The 23897-nt window shown below is 28.7% G+C and overlaps 3 protein-coding genes across 4 annotated transcripts in view; 2 read left to right on the top strand and 1 right to left on the bottom strand.

The window, feature by feature from the left end:
- LOC126746517 (fringe glycosyltransferase) overlaps window positions 1–23897 on the bottom strand; it is a 120360-nt gene that overhangs the window by 57637 nt on the left and 38826 nt on the right. Inside the window, exon 5 of the mRNA XM_050454824.1 lies at window positions 324–471. Coding sequence (XP_050310781.1) covers window positions 324–471 — 148 coding nt within the window. The remainder of the gene's footprint in view (window positions 1–323; window positions 472–23897) is intronic.
- Window positions 7441–10676, top strand: LOC126746516 (galactose mutarotase-like). 2 transcript variants are annotated; one of them, XM_050454823.1, is made up of 9 exons: window positions 7441–7548; window positions 8058–8201; window positions 8252–8404; window positions 8452–8609; window positions 8662–8849; window positions 8905–9014; window positions 9071–9241; window positions 10302–10495; window positions 10558–10676. In XM_050454823.1, the coding sequence occupies exons 2-9, from the start codon at window positions 8099–8101 to the stop codon at window positions 10636–10638; spliced, it is 1158 nt and encodes a 385-aa protein (XP_050310780.1). In that variant the 5' UTR covers window positions 7441–7548; window positions 8058–8098; the 3' UTR covers window positions 10639–10676. The 2 variants fall into 2 exon arrangements, with proteins under 2 accessions (XP_050310780.1, XP_050310779.1); XM_050454822.1 differs by having other exon boundaries at window positions 10543–10676.
- LOC126746518 (galactose mutarotase-like) lies at window positions 10758–16136 on the top strand. Its single transcript, XM_050454825.1, has 7 exons — window positions 10758–10968; window positions 14873–15043; window positions 15097–15256; window positions 15314–15532; window positions 15590–15723; window positions 15777–15965; window positions 16020–16136. The coding sequence occupies exons 1-7, from the start codon at window positions 10831–10833 to the stop codon at window positions 16098–16100; spliced, it is 1092 nt and encodes a 363-aa protein (XP_050310782.1). The 5' UTR covers window positions 10758–10830; the 3' UTR covers window positions 16101–16136.

Here is a 23897-nt window from a genome sequence, read left to right as displayed (position 1 = left end):
AAACTTGAAAGGGACAAAATGCCCATATCTCGGAAACCAATGGAGTTACACACTTGAAAATTGAAATTTAAGTTCTTTTAAAAAATCCATTGGACACCTATTTAAGCGTTTTTTCCAAAAACTTTAAAAATAAAAAAAATCGCTTTCTATATAAAAAAAAAACTTTCTTAAAAAATCAAATTCCAAGGGGCACAAAATGCCCATACTTCAAAAACCAAAAAAGTAAGCCCCTTGAAAATTGTAACACAGATTCCTCTAATAAAACCACTAGACCACCTATTTAAGCATTTTTTCCCAAAAACCGTCGTCAAGTTTACACTTACCGATTTCTTATCCTTATTAACAATCTCCAAGGGAGCCTGGATACTGGGCTTCCCAAGGTACCAATCCTCCCTCGGGTTATAATCCCCCAGGAACTTGACTAGGCGTGGCACGTTCACGTAGTTATCATCGTCAAAATGACAAAACCACCTGAAACAAACCAGAAAAACTTTTTTACATTTTCAACTTAATAAGCGGCTCGATTAAGATCTGGTTTTTTATGTCTAAAATTGCCTATGGTGATCTAATATTATAAATCTACTTGAGAGGAAATTCAATGACTCTAAATCTTCCATCTTCATGTCCTAAGTCCATATTTAGTAAATTGACCCGTGCATTGGGACGTCATGAACGGGTAAGAGTTATGACCGCCATGCTCCGATTCAAGGAGCGATTTGCATTTTAAGGTATTTCCGATCACTGAGTCAATTAAAATTTAATAAAAATTTGACTGACGATGCTCTTGATTGTAAAGAAACTGCGGTAGAAAAGTTAGTTAAAAAAAAATATTTCAGTCTACGAGTTTTTTACATATTGAGTCAACGGGGTAGTGTATTTGCAATACCTGAACTACATTTGTGATTAAATAAATAAATATCTGACTTTTATTTGTGCATATCTACTTAAAATCAGGTCATAAGGATCATTGAAGTAAATTGTGATATTTATTTAAACCTTATAAAAATGTAATTAAACTAACATATGAAATGATTGAATCACGTTGGTTTTAATTAATGGTTATGTTAAATGCAATGAAAGGTCCGATGAACTTTTTTTAAAATTAATCATTTTTTTTTGTGACAAAAATTATTATTATTATTTATCTTAAAGTAGAGTCTTATTTAAACAACCTTAACCCACAGTTTATGTAGTATTTATTGTAATAAATTACTATAATTGTTGAAACTTAAGCTTTCATTGTAATAAAACTTAATGTTTCATGGAAATTGTCTTGGTCTGACAAACATTGAAAATTTAAAAAGCATTGATTTATTTAATCGGAATTTTTATAAGGACCTTTTTTGTTCCCTATTAAAAATCCTTTAATTAAAAGAAAAAATTATTATAATCGGATTAAAATTGGTTTAATTATGGTAATTTTTTTGGTATATTGGCCAACTTTGACTTGGAACAAATTCATTGAAAAACCATTAGTTTTATCAATATTTTCATAGAGACCTTTCTTGTTCTCTATTAAAAACCCTTTAATATAAACCAAATTTCATCGAAATCGACCCAAAATTGGCATATTTATGGCCATTCTTAGGAAAATTTGTTAATCTTGACTTGGAACAAATTCATTCAAGAACTATTAATTTTAAGAATATTTTCATTCAAAAATCATTAGTTTTATCAACATTTTCAAAGAGACCTTTTTTGTTCTCCATTAAAAATATTAAAAACCCTTTAACCTAAACTAAACCTCATCGAAATCGACTCAAAATTGGCACATTTATGGCTATTGTTTAAGAAAATTTGTTAATCTCGACTTGGAACAAATTCATTCAAAAACCATTAGTTTTATCAACATTTTCATAGAGACATTTTTTTTTATTCTCCATTAAAAACCCTTTAATATAAACCAAATTTCATCGAAATCGACCCAAAATTGGCACATTTATGGCTACTGTTAAGGAAAATTTGTTAATCTCGAGTTGGAACAAATTTATTCAAAATCCATTAGTTTTATCAACATTTTCATAGAGACCTTTTTTATTCTCCATTAAAAACCCTTTAACTTAAACCAAATTTCATCGAAATCGACCCAAAATTGGCATATTTATGGCTACTGTTAAGGAAAATTTGTTAATCTTGAGTTGGAACAAATTTATTTAAAAACTATTAATTTTATTAATATTTTGATTCAAAAACCATTAGTTTTATCAACATTTTCAAAGAGACCTTTCTTGTTCTCCATTAAAAACGCTTTAACTTAAACCAAATTTCATGGAAATCGACCCAAAATTGGCACATTTATGGCTATTCTTTAGGAAAATTTGTTAATCTTGACTTGGAACAAATTCATTCAAAAACCATTAGTTTTATCAACATTTTCATAGAGACCTTTTTTGTTCTCCGTTAAAAACGCTTTAACTTAAACTAAATTTCATCGAAATCGACCCAAATTGGCACATTTATGGCTATTCTTTAGGAAACTTTGTTAATCTCGAGTTGGAACAAATTTATTTAAAAACTATTAAATTTATTAAAAATATTCATAGGGACTTTTTTGTTTCCTATTAAAAACCCCTTAATTTAAAATAAATTTTACAAAAATCCGACTAAAATTGACATGTTTATGGCCACTTATTTTAGAAAATTAGCTAACCTTGACTTGGAACAAATTCATTCAAGAACTATGAAGTTTATTATTATTTTCATTCAAGAACCATTAGTTTTATAAATATTTTCAAAGAGACCTTTCTTGTTGTCCATTAAAAACCCTTTAACTTAAACCAAATTTTATCGAAATCGACGCAAAATTGGCACATTTATGGCTATTCTTTAGGAAAATTTGTTAATCTTGACTTGGAACAAATTCATTCAAAAACCATTAGTTTTATCAACATTTTCATAGAGACCTTTTTTGTTCTCCATTAAAAACCCTTTAATATAAACCAAATTTCATCGAAATCGACCCAAAATTGGCACATTTATGGCTACTGTTAAGGAAAATTTGTTAATCTTGACTTGGAACAAATTCATTCAAGAACTATTAATTTTAAGAATATTTTCATTCAAAAATCATTCGTTTTATCAACATTTTCATAGAGACCTTTTTTGTTCTCCATTAAAAACCCTTTAATATAAACCAAATTTCATCGAAATCGACCCAAAATTGGCACATTTATGGCTACTGTTAAGGAAAATTTGTTAATCTTGACTTGGAACAAATTCATTCAAGAACTATTAATTTTAAGAATATTTTCATTCAAAAATCATTCGTTTTGTCAACATTTTCAAAGAGACCTTTCTTGTTCTCCATTAAAAACCCTTTAACATAAACAAAATTTCATCGAAATCGACTCAAAATTGGCACATTTATGGCTATTGTTTAAGAAAATTTGTTTTTGACTTGGAACAAATTCATTCAAAAACCATTAGTTTTATCAACATTTTTATAGAGACTTTTTTTGTTCTCCATTAAAAACCCTTTAATTTAAACCAAATTTCATCGAAATCGACCTAAAACTGGCACATTTATGGCTATTTTGAGATGGTCTGAATATAATACGTGTAATAGCATCAATTATTTCTCCTTAATTGTCTCAGACATAATAAACTTTAATTTTTATTGGATAAATGAAAAAGCAAATAATCACAGCCTTATTATTGATTATATTACAGTGCTTTTTTCTGTGTGATTATTGGAAAAACAACCAGTGGTACTATAAGTTCCAGGACCTGTTAAGAATCCTTACTTATATTTTACGTCCCTATTTGTTTCCAATGAATTTCCCATGAAACTTCGCAATTTCTAACCTTCAAATCCCCTCAGATCATCCCTTTGACAAACGTTAGGGAGTGGAAACAATAGGAAACAAGATTACCGTAGCTTTGTGCCCTAACTGGAGAAAATTTCGGAAAATTCGAAATTCAGTCGGACATTAACCGAGTTACTGTTTTTGCCAGTTAAAGGATAATTCAATTTGCCAAAGAAAACGATTTTAAAGAATCTTTTTTTTCTGTAATTTAATACCCACGCTATCGCCCACACATAACGGAAATATTTTTATTATACCTCAGTTAAATTTATAGTAGAAATAAAACGACCTCAGCGGGATATATTCTGAGTCGAACTTCATCGGGGCCATTTTGGACGTCAACGGAAATAAAAGTCGTATAAATTATATCGGGATCGAGTGTCCGATAATGATCTTCGTCTATTAATTAAAAAAGAATTTTCGTGTAATTTATTATATTTTTTCCGTGTAAATTAATTCATCGATTTGAATTTTGGGCCTATTAGTGTTCGGTTGGGAATATTTACAAGTTGTTTAAAGATAATTAGTTGGTAATGATCAGGTTTGGTGGTTGAAATTCAATTATAACCAATGACAGAAACTCGCTTAAAAATCACGCTAAACCCATCGACATGGTACTCCTTTTCAGCTAACCTTTGCTCAAGAATTTCATGGTAGTATTAAATTTTTGGTACCTCTGACAGTTTTCTCAAAATCGCAAATTATTTTTAAAAATCACCATATACCCTTCGACATGGAATTCGATTTAAGCTACTTTTTCCTAAATAGTTTACTGGTCAAATAAAATTTTTGGTACCACTGACGATTCTCTAAACATCGCAATTTTTTCTGAAAAAATCACTGCAAATCCAGAGACACAGTAGTCATTTTCAAAAAACCTTTTATAACTAACATATTAGTAAAGTCAAATTTTTGGAACCGCTGACGGTTTTCTCAAAATGTAATTTTTTCTAATCATCAGAGAACTTATCGTTATGGTATTCGTTTTCAGCTACTATTGACTGCATAATTTAAAGATAAAATCAAATTTTTAGTACCACTGGAGGTTTTCTCAAAAATCATTATAGATCCTTTTCAGCTACTTTTGCCTAAATAGTTGAATGGTACAATCAAACATTTGGTACTCATAAAAATCATCATAAACTCTTCGATATGGTACTCGTTTTTAACTAGTTTTTGCTAAATAATTCAACGGTGAAATCACATTTTTGGTACCACTGACGATTTTCTTTAAACGCCATTTTTTCTTAAAAATCATCATAAACCCATCGATATGATATTCGTTTTCAACTACCTTTTCCTAAATAATTCAATGGTGGAATAACAGTTTTGGTACCGCTGGTAGTTTTCGTAAAAATCTTTTCAAACCCATTCATTGACTTGGTATTCATTTTCAACTGACTTTTTTTCACGTTTTTTTTATTTCTCATGAAATTTGGTGGTAGAATTAAATTTTTGGTACCGCTGGTGATTTACCCAAAATCGCAAATTTGTTTTTAAAAAAATCACCATAATCACACCGACATTGTACTTGCTTTTAGCAACATTTTTTTAATAATTTAAAAGTAATATAAAATTTTTGGTACCACTGATAATTCTCTCAAAATTTAAATTTTGTCTTAAAAACGACCACAAACCTATTGACATGAAAATCATTTTCAGTTAGCTTTTTCTCACGAATTTTATGGTAAATTTTTGGTACCACTGGCGGTTTTCTTAAAAAAGCAAATTTTTGGTAAAAAATCATCACAAACCCGTCGATATGGTACTGGTTTTTACCTACTTTTTCCTGAATAAATTAATGAAGAAATTAGATTTTTGGTACCACTGATAATTTTATCAAAAGCCTAAATTTTTCGAAAAAATTATTAATAACACATTGACATGGTATTCATTTTCAGCTAACTTGTTCTCACCAACTTAGTCGTAAAATAAAATTTTTGGAACCACTGGTGGTTTCCCAAGAATCTGGAAAATTTCTTAAAAAATTTCTTAGAAATCACAGTAAATCCATCGACATGGTACTCGTTTTCAGTTACTTTTTCCTGAATAATTCAACGGTGAAATTACATTTTTGGTACCACTGATGATTTTCTTAAAATCGCAATTTTTTCTTAAAAATCATCAAAAATCCATCGATATGAGGTCGTAAAGGTCGTAGAATAAAATTTTCGGTACCACTGGCGGTTTCCCAAGAATCTGAAAAATTTCTTATAAATCACAGTAAATCCATCGACATGGTACTCGTTTTCAGTTACTTTTTCCTGAATAATTCAACGGTGAAATTACATTTTTGGTACCACTGATGATTTTCTTAAAATCGCAAGTTTTTCTTAAAAATCATCAAAAATCCATCGATATGAGGTCGTAAAGGTCGTAGAATAAAATTTTCGGTACCACTGGCGGTTTCCCAAGAATCTGAAAAATTTCTTATAAATCACAGTAAATCCATCGACATGGTACTCGTTTTCAGTTACTTTTTCCTGAATAATTCAACGGTGAAAACACATTTTTGGTACCACTGGCAGTTTTCTTAAAATCCCAAATTTTGAGTAAGAATCTACGCAAACCTGTTGACATGGTACTCATTTTCAGCTAACTTTTTCTAACGAATTTCATGGTGAAATCAAATTTTTGGTACCACTGACGGTTATCTCAAAATCGCAAATTTTTCTTTTAAATAATAATAAACCCATCGACATAGTCCTGGTTTTCAGCTACTTTTTCTTAAATAATATAAAAGTGAAATCACATTTTTGGTACCACTGGCAGTTTTCTTAAAATCCCAAATTTTGAGTAAGAATATACGCAAACCTGTTGACATGGTACTCATTTTCAGCTAACTTTTTCTAACGAATTTCATGGTGAAATCAAATTTTTGGTACCACTGACGGTTATCTCAAAATCGCAAATTTTTCTTAAAAATAAAAATAAACCCATCGATATGGTCCTGGACTGTTGACATGGTACTCATTTTCAACCAACTTTTTCTCACAAATTTCATGGTGAAATCAAATGTTTGGTACCACTGGCAGTTTTCTTAAAATCCCAAATTTTGCGTAAAAATCTCCGCAAGCCTGTTGACATGGTACTCATTTTCAGCCAACTTTTTCTCACAAATTTCATGGTGAAATCAAATTTTTGGTACCACTGACGCTTATCTCAAAATCGCAAATTTTTCTTAAGAATAAAAATAAACCCATCGATATGGTACTGCTTTTCAGCTACTTTTTCTCGAATAATTCAATGGTGCTATCACATTTTTGGAACCACTGGCGATTTTCTTAAAATCGCAAATTATTCTTTAAAATCTCCGCAAACCCATCGACATGGTACTCATTTTTAGCTACTTTTTACCAACAAGTCTAATGCCAAAACCAGTTTCTTAGTATCACCAACGGTTTCCTTAAGACCAATACTTTTCATACAACTAAAAACCAAAAACATAAGGAAACATTTCCTGAAAAATGCATCAAAATCAATATTCACCCCGACCCATCTGGAAAATCTGGATGAACAAACAAGGGAGTTAATAATTGTTTACTTCATCAATAGTAAACAATATGCGATAATTGTTTATCGATCCTACTAATGCCAACCTCAAGGTAACTTAAAACCATAAAAACACACGGAATTTTATCAGTATATTGTTATGAGTCGCGGTTAACCATTCACTGTGCACAAACACATTTAAAACCCGATTTTAATTGGAATTAATTCAGTTGGTCGAGTAGTTCAGCAGGTACGTACTTCTTTTAGTATCACCCCTAAACATCAAGAAATTTCCAAAATTTTGACATATTTTGTGGTTGTAGTTGTGGCTGAGATATTGATAATTGAAAATTAATGTTTTATTAAAAGTGAATATTTAGGGTCTAAAGGGGCATCCTGAACTAAAGAACAAATAATTAGGGTTGTAATGTATATCAGCTGAAAGGCAATTAAATTCTCTACGAAAAGTACCTTATGAGTTATTTTTTGAAAATGCTTAGTTTTCGAGTAAATTGGAAAAAAGATCTTAGGTGCCCCTAGTTTTTTTGCGTAAAAGTGTTATTTACCTTATTTTTTCGGTTTAAAAAGGTATTGAGGGTTGTAATGCATATCAGATGAAAGGAAATTAAATTCCCTTTAAGAAGTGTCTTATGAGTATTTTTCTGAAAATGCATCGTTCTTGAGTAAATTGGGAAAAACTGGCACCTCAGCTACCCCTAGTTTTTTTGCATTAAAGAGCTAATAACTTCTTTTTTTTAGCATAAAAGCGTATATTGAGGATCATTTAATTGTCAGCAATAATGATGTCTGAGTCAGCTCCGATCCAAGCTACAAGATACTACCAGAACCACGAAGTTGAATTCGAAGAGGACGAGTTTGACACTTATAAAGACAAAGAATCAGGTTGGTGCTCAACTTCTTAAGACACACAACTCCCTTTAACTCCTTAACAGGTCACACCATCTCAGTGAGAAGATTCACATGGAGAAACACCTCAGGTGTCTCCGTTCAAGTGATCACCTACGGAGCCACCATCACCTCCATCAAAATGCCCGATAAAAATGGAACTGTTGATGATATTGTTATGGGATTTGATGATATGAAGGGTAATACCATTGGGAGTACCATGAATCAATCACTATCAGCCTTTTAGGTTATCAGAATCCACTGAATCCATACTTTGGAGCTACTGTGGGACGAGTGGCTAACCGCATTGGTAACGCCCAAATTGATATTGACGGACGGATTTATAAAGTTACCGCCAACTTGGGAGAGCATACCCTCCATGGAGGTATCAAGGGGTTTGATAAGGTTTCAATGATCATTTTTCAATGATAAAGTATGTGAAAATTGAGGGTTTCAGGTTAACTGGAGTGCTTATGTTGATGGAAGCAAGTTATCACTCAGTTACTTGTCAAAGGATCTTGAAGAAGGCTTTCCTGGGGATGTGCTAACGACTGTCACATATGAACTCACCAATGACAATCGGTTCTTGTATGAGTTCAAGTCAACGTCAACTAAACCGACTTTTGTCAACTTGACCAACCACTCGTAAGTCCACTGGTATGCCTTTTGAGTGATTCTCTCAATATCTCTACGTTTCAAGATACTTCAACTTGGCTGGACACCAAACTGGCCCCAAAGAGGTCTACAAGCATGTGATATCCATTAATGCCGATTCAACCACTGAGGTTGATCGCAACTCTATTCCCTCTGGTATGGAGGTATTTTGATCAATAAACTGGAAGCTATAATAATTGCTGATTTTCCAGGTAAACTTTTACCAGTAGCAGACACGATTTTTGACCTGAGGATCCCAAAGGTCCTTGGAGAGGTGATTAATAGGATCCCCGGATATTTGGGATATGACCATAATTTCTGTGTTACCAAAGGATCTGCTCAGGAGAACACTTTTGTTGCTAGAGCAGTACATCCGCCAACAGGTGAGTGTCATCTGCAAACCATATTGTTGATAATAGGAGATTGAATTCTCTTCAAAGTGTTTTATGAGTTTGTTTTTTAATTGGATAGTTTTTGAGTAAATTGGGAAAAATTGAGGACGTACATACGTGCTACTAGTTTTCGTGCATATAAAATTGTTATTTGCTTCGTTTTTTTAATAAAAAAAAGTATTGGGGTTGTAATGTATATCAAATAAAAGCAAATTTAATTTTCTTGAAAAAATGTCTTATGAGTTTTTTTTTTAATTGCATAGTTTTTGAGTAAATTAAGAAAAATTGAGGACGTACGTGCTCCTAGTTTTTTTGCATATAAAATTGTTATTTGCTTCGTTTTTTTAGTAAAAAAAAATATTGGTAGTTGTAATATGCGTCAGAGGAAAGGGAATTGAATTGTCTTCAAGAAATGTTTTATAAGTTTTTTGTTGAATTGCATATTTTTTTAGTAAAGTGAAAAAAATTAGAGCATACGTGCTTCTAGTTTTTTTTTGCATATGAAATTGTTATTTGGTTCCTTTTTTTAGTAAAAAAAGTATCGGGAGTTGTACTGTATATTAAATAAGAGGAAATTTATTTTCCTTGAAAAAATGTCTAATAAGTTTTTTTTTAAATTGCATAGTTTTTGAGTAAATTAAGAAAAATTGAAGCCATAAGTGCTCCTAGTTTTTTTGCATGTAAAATTGTTATTTGCTTCATTTCTTTAGTAAAAAAAAGTACTGGGGGTTGTTATGCATATCAAATGAAAGGAAATTGAATTCTCTTGAAAAAACCTTTTTTGGGTTTTTCCCTGAAACTGCATAGTACTGAGAAAATCCGGAAAAGTTGTGACCAGAGGTACCCCTAGTCTTTTTTCATTCGAACCTCATTAGGTCATAAACACGACCAAATTTCTCATATTTCTTTTGGCCCGACTGATTGAAGATTGACAGGTTACGTTTGCAGATAACACCGAGTTCATTTACTTCTCCAACTAATCAAATTTCTGGACACCACTCTATTCCCTTGGAAGAGCGACAACTCCTTGAATAATTTATCCGCATTCCAGGGAGAGTCCTTGAAATCTACAGTAACCAACCGGGAGTCCAGTTCTACACCTCCAATCATATCCCGGAGGACCCACGGGACTTCCAAGGTGACAAGTCCAAACTGAAGAGTCTACGGGGAAAAGGAGGAGCTCCTTACTACAAACACGGATCGTTCTGCTTTGAAACCCAGAATTATCCAGACGCCGTTAACCACGTAAGAGTGCCTTACTTATATTGAGATCATAATTGAGCGATTAACAGCGGTTCGATTTCCAGAAAAACTTCCCTGCAGCCGTTCTGTATCCAGGCAAATTGTACCAACATACCGTGGAGTACAGGCTAATCATTAAAAAATAACTGTTATCACTCATAAATAAATAAATACTTATTATTAATGGCTCTGGTTTGTTTTAAGCACTTGATAAGTGTATTATTTACATGATCGTTGACGCCACTGGTTGATGATAAAAAGTGTGTACGAAAGCTGATAAATTGGCCACTTTACTTATAGCATTCAGTTGGGCAACAGTGATATTGTGATTAATTAAAATGTGCTGCAGAATGCCTTTGGAAAAACCGGCGGTATGGATGAGTGAGGATGAATTCGGGAGGTTCACTGATTCCTCTGAAGTGGTGAGGGAGGTGAGGAGGTTCACTTGGGAGAACGTGAGGAACACCAAGGTCCAGGTAAGGATATTTTTAAAAAAAAATTATTTCTGAATTGGCTCTTGAACTTAGTTGGTGGTATCAGTTGTGACGTTCAGAAGTACTTAAGGGTGAAAAAGTGTTGGAAAAATGAGCAGCAGTAGGGCTGATCCAGGATGAATTTGGGGTTGAAAGGTTTACTTGGAAAAGCTGAATTAATACCATATAAGGGTTTTGCAATGTAAATTGACAAAAAGTAGTAGCTGCACTCCAAATATGGACACTTGCATTACAAGTGTCCATATTGGATATTATTGTAATTAAATAAAATGATATTGTAAAATTATTTATGTAATTTTACATGAAATTTTATAAAGATTCTCGGTTTGTGCTGCAAAATTTTTACAAAATAAATTTACATTTTTTACACAGGAAACGCACTGTAATTCATGGCTTATTATTCCATTTGACCTTAAAATTAATATAAATTTTTTCATTTAATTTTAATAGAAATATTTCAAAAATAGTCAGTTTACAGAATAAAAAAAAATAGGAATGGAAAATAACATGGTAAAAAATAGAAGAGGGTTATGTAAAATGTAACATTAGCGTGAAAAAAAAAATAGAGAAAATTTAATTCTTTGGCCTGGAATTTGTTTGTAAATTTACAAAAAATCTCGTAATTTTTTTTTCACGTAAAACGTTCTATAGATCTAATCTGTAAAATAAACCCTAATGCTTATGTAAAAACTTACTTAATTACTGTAAATTTACATTTTAAATTATTTAATGTAATGATACCACAAATATCTTGCAATTTCTTAACCTGAAATTTATTTATAAAATTAAAAAAAACATTCATGTAAAATTTACTTAATTACTGTGAATTTACACTTGACTTTTTTTAAATGTCTACAAAGTAAAATGAAATAATATGATTTAAGTTCAGAGAAAAAAATACAAAAAATTATATAAAGGGTTATGATAATTTACATTAATGACTGCAATTGTATATATTTAATTTAAGAAAAATTATTAATGTAAATTTACATAATTAGTTACAAAATGGTTTTTAAAAATAAGTCATGATTTTACATTACAATTTTTTTTCATGTAAAAAAATGTAAATTTACATATATTTTACACAAGCTATTTAAGAGTTTATTGCACAATTTTTTTTTGTAATACTTGAAATCTTCATTATATTTCGTTGTAAATCTAAACGAAAAAATACGAATTTTTTGTAAATTTACAAGTAAATTCCAGGCCAAGAAATTACTTTTTTTGTAATTTTTGTTATCTTGTGTAATTATTTATAAAAAATTACATACAATTTATTAATTTACATTCCAAGCCTTGAAGTCTACAAATTTACATTAGTAAATTAAATAAATTTTGCATTAATGTTTTGTAAAATTACATTACAAGTATTGATGATTTTACATGAATATTTTACACATGCTATTGCGGAGTTATAACATTTAAAAATAAAAAGAAAAATTAATTTAGACGTTATTAGTTGGCCTTAAATCGATTTATAAATTTACAGGCTCTTAAAATTTTTACTAAATAAAATGTAAAAATAGAATTTAAATTTTTTAATATAATTGTACAAGGAATATTTTGAATTTTCTTAATTTACAAAATATTTGTTTTTTTTACACAAAATATTTTAGATATCTTAACTGGTAGAAATGTGTGTCAAGAGTTTACAGAGAAAAAAATACAAAAAATTATGTAACGGCTTATGAAAATTTAAATTAATAACTGCAAATGTATATATTTAATTCAAGAAAAATTACTAATGTAAATTTACATAATTAGTTACAAAATAGTTTCTTTAAAAATAAGTCACAATTTTACATTAAACTTTTTCTCTTTTGTCTACCTTAATTTTTTTTTTGTGTAAAAAAATGTAAATTTACATATATTTTACACAAGACATATTTTACTATTTAAGAGTTTATTGCACAATTTTTTTATAATACTTATACTTGAAATCTTCAGTATATTTCATTGTAAAATTATATGAAAAAATACGACTTGTAAATTTACTTTTCAAAAATGTCTGTAGATTTTTTATAAAGTAATTTTTTTTAATAATAACTGAGTTTTATTAAAAAAATACTTTAAATTAAAATATGTTTTGTAAATTTACAAATAAATTCCAGGCCAAGGAATTACTTTTTTTTGTAATTTTTGTTATCTTGTGTAATTATTTATAAAAAATTACATACAATTTATTAATTTACATTCCAAGCCTTAAAGTCTGCAAATTTACATTAGTACAATAAATAAATTTTACATTAATGCTTTGTACATTTACATTACAAGTATTGATGATTTTACATAAATATTTTACACATACTATTACGGAGTTATTATATTAAAAAAAAAAAAATAAAAATTAATTTAGACGTAACTACTTGGCTTTAAATCGATTTGTAAATTCACAAAACATTTATGTAAAATTAACTTAATTATTGTAAATTTACAGGCTCTTAAAATTTTTACAAAATAAAATGTAAAAAAGGAATTTAATTTTTTTAATATAATTGTATAAGGAATATATTGAATTTTCTTAATTTAAAAAATATTTGTTTTTTTATACAAAATATTCCAAATATTTTAACTGATAGAAATGTGTATGAAGGCTTATAATGTAAATTTACACTTACACATTTTATGTATTGTTTCATAAATAATTACATAAATTGAAAAAAAGTGTAATTCAGAGATCATTGCTTGGCCTGTAGTTTATTTGTAAATTTACGAAACATTTATGTAACATTTACTTAATTATTGTAAATTTTCAGGTTTTTAAAATGTTTACAATGTAAAATGTTAAAATACAATTTTTTACATTTTTCCTTTTAATTGTATAAGTATTCTTAGTTAACAAAATATTTGTAAATTATTCTAAATATTTTACGTAAAAAATTTACAAAAAAAATATTTTAAACGACGTAAAAACTCCTTAGTAGCATGTGTAAATATTAATGTAAAAACATCAAAGCTTGTAATGTAAATTTACAGAATTTTTCATAAATATTTACACAATATTATAACGAAAATTAAGATGAAATATATCCAGACAAATGACTCCTTGGCCTAGAACCTATTTGTAAATTTACAGATATTTATAAAATTTTTACAAAGTAATTTACAATTTAAAAAAAATAAAATTTATTAAAGTTATTAACAATTTTTTATTTATTTTTCAATTAAAAAATTATAATTTAATTGCTTCTAATGTAATTCAGATATAATTCATTGACCTGGAATTATTCTGTAAATTTTCAACACATATTACCGTTAAAAGTATTTTTTACATAAAACCCAATTGTTTAAAGTAAAATTTACTTAATTATAATAAATCTACAAACTCTTGAAATTTTTAGAGAGTAAATTTACATTTCTAAACAACAAATCAAGGTTTACTTAAATTGTGAAAAAAGCGTATATTTTTATTAAAATTTTACATTATATTTACTGATTTTTTTTTACATAAAATATTCTAGATATTACAAGTAGTAAAAAAAGTGCTATAAGCTTCTTATTAGTTTTAATCAAAATATATGTAAATTTACCTATTTTATACATAGAATTAAACGTAAAATCATCATTTAGTATTAAGAAAAATACAGTAGAAACTCTGTTACTATCTGTGTAAATTTACATTTGTAATTACATTAGAATTGGGTGTATATTACAGGCATTAATGTAAATTTTCATAAACATTTACAGAAAATATTTTTGACATAAAATTCAGAAATAGCCACATTTAATATTATGTAAATTGACAACTACCACTACACATCTAATCCTTCAGGAATGATTGCAAGCCTAATTCGTTTACAAAACAATTTATTCAGCAAGGTTTCGAACACGAAATCCATCCTCAGGAGTGGACCAGCAATTAAAACAAGCTTTTCCACGGTTCTAGGTGATCAACTACGGTGCGACCATCACTTCCATCCAAATACCGGACAAAAACGGCAAAATTGAGGATATAGTGACCGGATTTGACACCATCGAGGAATATTTCAGCGAGAAAAACCGCTACTACGGAGCGACTATCGGTAGAGTGGCCAACAGGACCGCCAAAGGAGAAATGGTGAATTCTCACTCATTTATCACTCAACAAATTCATAAATTTATCAATTTTAGAACGTGGACGGAATTGACTATAAACTGGCGGTCAATAATGGACCGAATCACCTACACGGGGGCCTCAAGGGCTTCGATAAGGTCTTATGGAACTATCGGGTGGACGGCACCAAGTTGATTCTAACCTATCATTCCAAAGACATGGAGGAAGGATATCCAGGCAATATTTAAGCTCTTAAACGTGTTAATTTAATTATTTACCAAACTGTGTCCACAGGTGACCTTATTGCCACAGTCACAATGCAGCTGACCCCATCCAACCAGTTCCAGATTGACTATAAGGCAGTAGTCACCAAGACTACCCCAGTCAATATGACTAATCACACTTATTTCAACTTAGGGGGTATCGGATCAGGTTCTGTGGGGTTGTATCAGCATGAGATCACTATAAATGCTGACAAGTACACTGAGGTGGACAGCAATGCTACTCCCACAGGTAAAAGACTCCTAAAATAGTCAAAACTTTTTATAAGCAAATCTCTTTGCCCCACAGGGAACCTTATTGCTGTATCCGGAACAACTTTTGATCTACGAGTGCCAAAGCTCTTGGGTGACGTTATCCATAAGGTGCCAAACGCACCTGGATACGATCATAACTTCTGCATCACCAGACCTTCGACCTCCAAGGTACCAAAGGGTTTAAACCTTTTAAGAGTTTGTTCTAAAAAGAGTTGTTTCAGGTGGTGACTTTCGTGGCAAAGGCTCTACACAAGCCGAGCGGTAGAGCGATGGAGGTCTACAGTGACCAGCCGGGGGTGCAGTTCTACACTGGAAACTTTATTCCGGAGAGCGAGGGCAAGGGGGCCAAGTATGTTAAGCACGGGGCGTTCTGTCTGGAAACTCAAATTTATCCAGATGCCGTACATCATGTAAGGGTGGAGTTTGGTGTGTTTTAAAGGGGTTTTAACGGTTGTTTTTTTCAGGCGAATTTCCCGGAGGTGTTGGTATATCCGGGACAGGAGTACCGTCACTTTACCAGTTTTAATTTTATGGTGCAGGAGTGATTGATTATGGGTGATTTAATATAATTTTTGTTTTTATTTTTGTGGAGTTTTATTTATTTTGTGAATGATTTTGCGTATGCCGAGGTAAGTTTACAAAAAAATCTGTAGATTTACACGCTTTACTTAATTTGTTGTAAAATATTACAAGAATAGTGTAGAAAAGAAAACATTAATAATTGTGATTTTTTTTTAAAGTACCTAATGTATATTACAGTAATGTTTAAATTTATTAACATGTTAAAATATGTAAGTAAATTTACAATCATTATATTTTTGGTAGTCGAATTTTACATGGAAGATTTAGTTGTAGATTACACTTTTTTATAGAACAATATTGCAGGTAATTTTAGGGAAAAATTGGATTTGGCTTAGAATTCTTTCAATTACATCAATTTACGATTAAAATATTTTAAGAATAATTAAACATTTACATGCATTAGTGTTTTATTTTAAAAAATAAATTTACAAAAAAAAAAGTTACCAGAAAAGTCTTGAATTTCTGAGGCAATTTTACATTAAAATTATTGCAAATTTACCTTTTTTTTTTAATAGGTAAAGACGAAATTCAATTATTAACCTTGAATTAATAAAACAGTAAAACAAATTAAAAATTTACGAGAATTTTTTTTTAAATTAAATTTACAAAAAAAAAACTATACAGGATTAATGCATCTATATAGTAAAAATTTTACATGAATTTTTAATGTAGTTTTACATTGAAAATATTGTGAATTTATATTTTTATTATATGAATTTAAACTTTACAGGAAAATAAAAAAACACATTTAATTAATTAGTAATTTTTTAATTTAATTAGAAGCTGTAAATTTACACATATTTTTAATGTAGAATTTTACTTGATGGAGCAATAGTGTTACAAAAAAAAGTAATTTGTAAAAACTGAATAAGAAAATTAACGAAACTAAAATAAACACCTTTTTTCACAAAAAATTTTTAGATATACTTATTTAATCTAAAATGAATCTTTAGTAAACTATTCACATTAATTATTTGTAATATTTTAAATATGTAAATTTAAAATTAAATTTTTTTTTAACAGAAATGATTGTACATTTGCATGGTAAATTTACAAAACGAAAACTTTACAGGTTCAATGTGAACTTTTTAAATAATTTTAGTAACCTCATTACAATAATTTTTTAAGGAAAATAATTGAGGTAAATGTTGGTTATGTAAAAAATCATTAATATAACATCTGGATTTTATTTATAGTTAAAATTTATATAAAAAATTTAGTAATATTAATCACTTAAAGTAATTTTACAGAAAATGTAATTTATTAGTAATTCCTTGGCCCGAAATGAACTTTTAAACTGTTTATAGAAGTATTTTTTAAATTTACAGTATTAGGCACTTAATGTAAATTTTACATGTAATATAATTTATTAGTAATCCCTTGGCCAGGAATTAGCTATTGTATTTCTTACAGAATGAGTCATGAAGGAATGAATTATAAATTTAAATTTGTTTTTTTTTTTTATTTAATTTTATTAATTAAAATTTACAAAAAAAATATTAAAATATTAAAAGTCTATATTTTTTATTTTTTGAATATTTCGGTGGCATAGTGTTAGTTTACAAAGTTAATTTAGTAATTCTAGTCTAATATTTTATGTAATTTTTACATAAATTTTACATGGATTAAACCTGAACTATTAGTTATGTAAAAAATTATTGATTGTAAAATATTCATTTTACATTGAAAATATTGTAAATTTACATTTTTCATTAAATGAAAGGAAAATTGCAAATTTAGAAGAAAATAAATAGAAAATTAATCATTCTTTAATTTGATTAAGAAATGTAAATTATTTACAACAATTTTTATTTAAAATTAGATTAAATTTTTTTATTAAGGATTACTCATTTTTTTCCTAAAAAATCCTGTTAAAATTTTTTTTTATTTACGTGTGCAGTTTTTTTACAAAAAAAAATTAAAAATTTACACTTGTTAATTACATAAAAAAATTACATATTTTTACTATTAACATTTAGAAAAAAAACAATGGAATATTAAGCAGTTATCATTCTAAAGACAATCTATTTTTAGAAGAATAATTGTGTAAAAATATCGTAAATTTACATCTGAAATTTTTCAAGAACTATTATATATTTACATATCATAGTGTTAATTTACAGGCTCAATGTATCATTGATTGCGGAAAAATTAATTTATAGTTTAGGGTTCTTTATGTAATAGTACATTTAAGTTAATGTAAGTTATGCAGTTCGTTAAAATAAAGATGGAATTGAATTAATAAATTGTGAATTATTTAAAAGATATTATAAATTTATTTGTAATTTTTTCTTACAAAAAAGAAACTATATAATGTCGTTAAAATATTTTAAGTAATTCTTACATAAATTTTACATAGAAAAAACTGAGCTGTTAATTATGTAAAAATACTTTTTTTTTTTAAATAAAAATTCATTTTAAATCCAGATTTTCTAATATAATTTAATATTAAAATAATTGTATATTTACATATGTATTTTTTTACACTTAAAATTTTCAAACAATACTAGAAATTACACACTTAATGTAATTCTATATAAAAAATTACAGAATATTTTGTGTGAGTATCATTAATTCATCACATAAAGTGTATTTTTTGCAATTCATAGTAAAATTATTAAAATTAAAATATATTTCATAAAATTCTTCTATAATTGTGTCAAAAAGAATCTGTAAATTTACATTAATTACAGTCTGAAAATACTGTAAAAATGTAATTTAAAATCCAGAGTATTAGATATAATATTACATTGAAAATATTGTAAATTTACAACATATTTTACTTAAAATTAGATAAAAATTTTTGATTTATTATGAATTACAAGATACTGTAAAATACTGTAAAAATTTTATTTAAAATCCACGGTTTAGGATTTTCTTACACTGACATTCAAATGTAAAAAATTACATTGACAATTGCTTTTCACGTAAATTTACCATTTAGATTTTATTAACTAATGCCTGGACGATGTGAAAAATTATTTTCAATGCCTGGAAGAAATGAAAAATTACTCTAACCTAAAAAACACAGAAAATTATGTGTAAATAGCCTTAAATTCTATTGTAAATTTTTTTAAGGAAAGAAAGCAATTTTCCATTCTCTTTCCCTTGTTAAACCCCGATCAAACCCAGGAGTTGATACGGGACCCAACAAGAATGTAAATTTACATTTGTATTTTGTTCTAGAATTATTAATTTACATTGAAATTCCAATATAAAAAATTAGATTGCAATAAAATTACAATTGACTTACACGTAAATTTATTATGTAAAAGTTATTTAATTAATTGGAAGATATTAAAGATACTTGGAATAAATTGAAAAGTTACTTTAAATGCCTGGAAGAAATAAAAAATTACTCTAACATGGCAAATGGTGTTAAATACCATATATAATTTTATTGTAAATTTCTTTGGGGGTATTAATGATTGTATTTATTATTCTTAATATTAACGCAAATATGGATGTAAAAAACGACGTGAAATGCCCAAAATAAATTTAAAAGTTCCTTAGAGGTGTCGATGTTAAAAAAAAAAATTGTAATTTCCCATTTTTCCCTGTTGAATGATTGCGAAAAGCCGCAGTCATTTTCTCGCATCATCGATCCACTGGGTCGAATTGCGAAATCTGATCGCGAACGTGTGCACAGGAATGTTGCGGTCGCAAAAAGAAAAACCAACTTACATAGAGAAAAAATGCGCGCAAATAATCGATTTTAAATCCATTTCGTGTGTAGAAAAATGTCTTTTTAAGCTCCCCATATCAAAGTAAATAACAATATGCAGACGTAAAGCCATCAAATGTACCATTTCAATTCACCCGAGTGCCTTTTTTTACTGCTCTATAATCGCTTAATTCCGCTTGAATACGGCTCGGAGCGCGTATTCTTCGTTGTCCTATTCAGAAGGGGATTTAAATTATTATTAACGACTCGTTTGAATGACTACGTAGAAGTATACGGAGAAAATCATTTTTCTTGCATTGTCAGCCTAACGGATTAAACAGATTAAGATCGTTGAAATAAGCGAAAATTATTGTGAAACTCAGTGTTTTCCTTCAAGCATCAAGCCCGCGACTTATAATATAATAGAGGAAATTGATTAAAACCCGAAAAAAAGAAACACGATTAAACCGATTTCACGCCTTAATTCGGCTCATAACGTTTTATCGAACGAGTGAAAAAAAAATTAATTTAATTCGATAAAGAAGCGAGAAATCCGCTCGGTCATAGTCTTTTGACGAACCACCCAACTACAACAAGACTAAAGTGATTTTTGGGACTTTGAGACAGTATTAAATATTAAAAAAAAAAGTGATTGAACCCCCAATCGAAGATAATTAATAAATAACGGGTTGTGGTGCAGCAACGGTGGGCCAGGTGGTCGATACGAAGATGCATTCTCGAGGTTGCCCGGGGCTCAGAAACACCCGATTTAAACGCTGCTGATCATACAAGTGAAGGCTACTGAGTCCCGGTTGCGTTCATCATTTTTTTTTTTTTTTATGAATCTTAAGGGGAAAATAGTGCAGGTATCAATGGTCTTTTTAATAGTCCAAGTGCCCAGTTTTCTTTGTCTTTCGTTTGATTTTTTTCGCTTCCATGCCTTGATTGGTTATGTAAAAAAAACTGTATTTTTCAAATTTTTGGCCTCAAGATAGTCCTCAAGATCGTTAAGGTGAAACTATAATTTTCGTGTGTAGGAAGTAAAAAACGCAATTTTCAGATGATCAGAACGTAATGGAAATATGAAATAATAATAATAATGAACGTTTTTTATTTAACAAACAATTAATTAATAATTGTGAGAATGTCATAAATGCATCAGGATATAAGCCATATGGCTAATTTTAAGGAATCGCCTTTAGTTTTAAGGAATTTTAATTTTTAAGAAATTATGTGAAAAATGGCAATGAAAGGCGATTTATTAAAAAAAATATTTTTTCTTCTTTCAGACACACAAAATTCATATCAGAAATATTATCAGAAATTGTGCTGAAGAAGATGAAACATTAAATATTTTCCCTAGGCATGAAAACCTATTTCACACCTATGTATCATAAAGGATTCCAATAAAAATGTATACTACTTCACCTTACCTTTGCCTATTCTTATATTATGGTAATTAATACCAAGGAAATTAAGGAATCTTCCTTTCTATTACATCAGTGACATATCTGAATATGGTGGTTCTATTATAGTACTTAGTTTTAATATTAAGTTCGTTATGCATACATATTTGTCTTCAATTTCGTTTTTTATTAATTATAATATAATGGTATTATTACTTTATTTATTACTTTATTTGATTAATCCCAAAATTACCGGCTTAGAGTTTGAAAAAAATTTCTTAAACATAGGACCACAAAAAATAGCAAAAAATAAGAAAAAAATTACTATAAAAATTATAATAATAAACGACCTGAAATGCACAACACTTTTTCTAATTTAACGACTTATATAAAGAGCATAAGTTAAACTGCTTAAAAATTAAAAAAAGAAAAATCATACTCTGATATTAAAATAATTTAACATATAAAACTGCCTGGAATAGTGAATTAAAGAGGACCTAAAGTAAATTCCAAATATTTGCAAATTTATTTTAATTTCATGGATTGACTGCCTTTAATGTAAACACGATTTTTTTAAAATTTTAATCACAATAAATTATTCTAAAAATTAACAATTTAGAAGAACTAAATAATAAAATAACCAAAAAATCCACGAAAAACCATCTAATTAATTTCCGATTATTCTTTCTTATGAAATTGCTAAAAATTACAAGCATACAAAGCTTCTAACAATTATCTTTAATTAAATAATATTTAAAAAAAAATTATTTTAATTCCATGGTTTGGCTCCTTTTAATTTTAAATTAATGATTGTTTTTCAAGAGAATAAATTTATTTCAGTATTAATCACTTTGAAAAACTAAATAATAAAATGACTATAACATAGAAAAAAATTACTTGTAAAATTAAAAATAATAAAATTGTGTGTCAGATGTTTCAAAAAGTTAATTGCTCAACCACCTGCAATATTGAATTAATGATACTACTAAAAATTAGAAACATACAAAGCATGTAATACATTAATGTAATTTACCTTAAAAAATTTAATTTAGTTTCGTTGTTTGACTGCCTTTACTATAAATATATTAAATTTATTAAACTATTAAAAAGTTATTTTAAATATGTATAAAAGGCTTGTAGTTAAATCAATTAAGTTTGTGTATAAGGTGATAAGCTTTTAAAAATAATTTATTCCAGTGGATTCAATCAGATTGTTAGTAATCCAACACGTATAACTGATAGTAGTCAAACACTTATTGACTATATCGTATCTACGGAAAAAAACTACATTTAACGCCAAAAATCAGCGATCATTGCATTTTAACTATTGATATAGAACAAATGTCTGAAAATTCTACAATTAATGACTTTAGGTGTTAAGGAAAGTATGATGCTGATCAGTTTCAAGCTTCCCTATTGGAGGTTCGATTTGTAGAAGATGTAACGGCAATAATAAATACAATATGCGAATAGCTTATGAAATAAGACAAATGATGAAAAAAAGAGATAAAATTTATGTTATTAGGGTTAAGTATTTTGTCGAGGGCATTGAGAATATCATATCGGCAATAAATCGACCATCTGCTAAATTCACGTACTTCAATCTAAATAAAAACGTAGAGATTCACAGCTTTACAGATTTCACTAGGTTTGAAAACGTTTCAGTGGCTGACCTAAGAAGAATAGTGAGTGGAATGAAAAATGTTGGTGGCGGTGAATCTGGGATTTCAGCACGAGTTTTTAAAGATGCTTTTGCAGTGGTTGGAAACCGAATATTGGATGTTATAAATACATCATACATTTTCTAAGGGGCATTTTCCAGTTATCTTTGGTAGTTCCGGTACCGAAGGTTCGAAGATACTAAGCAGCACTCGAGTTTTAGACCAATCAATACTGTGCCAGTATACGAGAAAGTATTGGAACTCATTGCCAAGGAGCAGCTATAGCAGAATAATATAATTGTTTCTGGTCGATCGGGATTTCGAGCAGGTCATTCATCTGTGATGAGTTTGTTTGTGCAATTGATAACAATAATCTAGTTTTGGCTGGGGAATATGGGTATAAAACACTTAACCTCGGATTGGTTAAAATACTACTTATCAGGCAGGACACAAACAGTAAATAGTAATTAGTAAATAGTAATTTGCTGACGATAGAATGATATGTGTCGTTGGTAATAATATCGAACAAATGCAGCAAGCTATCAATAATGACTTAAGTAGAGTGTTTTTATGACTGTATGATAATAGTCTTAGCATTAATGTTTTAAAATCTAAATTCTGTGTGTATGGCAAAAAACATAGATTAAGTTTGGAGAATGTGGAACATTTCAATATTAATATAAATGGCGTTAAATTACACTATGAGCAACATATCAAATATCTTGGAATTGTATTAGATCCTCAATGGAACTTCTATGCTCATTGTGATTATATATTGAGAAAATTTTTGCAAAAGGTTGGTTTTGTATCTCGAATCGGCAAAAATTTATCAACGTATACAAAACTATTATTTTATAATAGCTTAGTGGCACCCAATTTACAATACTATTCAACTTTATTGCTCAGTATACCTATTTATAAAATAGCCAACAGAGCAATGCGCGCAATCCTATAATGTAATAGATATACACCTGTGATAACCATGTTAAATGTCCTGCAATTATTCTCTGTAAACCAAAAAATAATGCT

The sequence above is a fragment of the Anthonomus grandis genome, chromosome 17, assembly GCF_022605725.1.
Source record: "Anthonomus grandis grandis chromosome 17, icAntGran1.3, whole genome shotgun sequence".
Taxonomy (NCBI): Eukaryota; Metazoa; Arthropoda; class Insecta; order Coleoptera; family Curculionidae; genus Anthonomus; species Anthonomus grandis.
This window is presented reverse-complemented; position numbering and strand designations above follow the sequence as displayed.

Bases quoted from the DNA above. Each gene is read 5' to 3' on its own strand.
- LOC126746516 (XM_050454822.1), top strand. From the start codon at position 8,099: ATGATGTCTGAGTCAGCTCCGATCCAAGCTACAAGATACTACCAGAAC. The intron at 8,610-8,661 runs GTTTCAATGATC...TGAGGGTTTCAG, and splicing joins GTATCAAGGGGTTTGATAAG to GTTAACTGGAGTGCTTATGT. The intron at 9,242-10,301 runs GTGAGTGTCATC...TCCGCATTCCAG, and splicing joins AGCAGTACATCCGCCAACAG to GGAGAGTCCTTGAAATCTAC.
- LOC126746518 (XM_050454825.1), top strand. From the start codon at position 10,831: ATGTGCTGCAGAATGCCTTTGGAAAAACCGGCGGTATGGATGAGTGAG. The intron at 10,969-14,872 runs GTAAGGATATTT...CCACGGTTCTAG, and splicing joins TGAGGAACACCAAGGTCCAG to GTGATCAACTACGGTGCGAC. The intron at 15,533-15,589 runs GTAAAAGACTCC...TTTGCCCCACAG, and splicing joins CAGCAATGCTACTCCCACAG to GGAACCTTATTGCTGTATCC.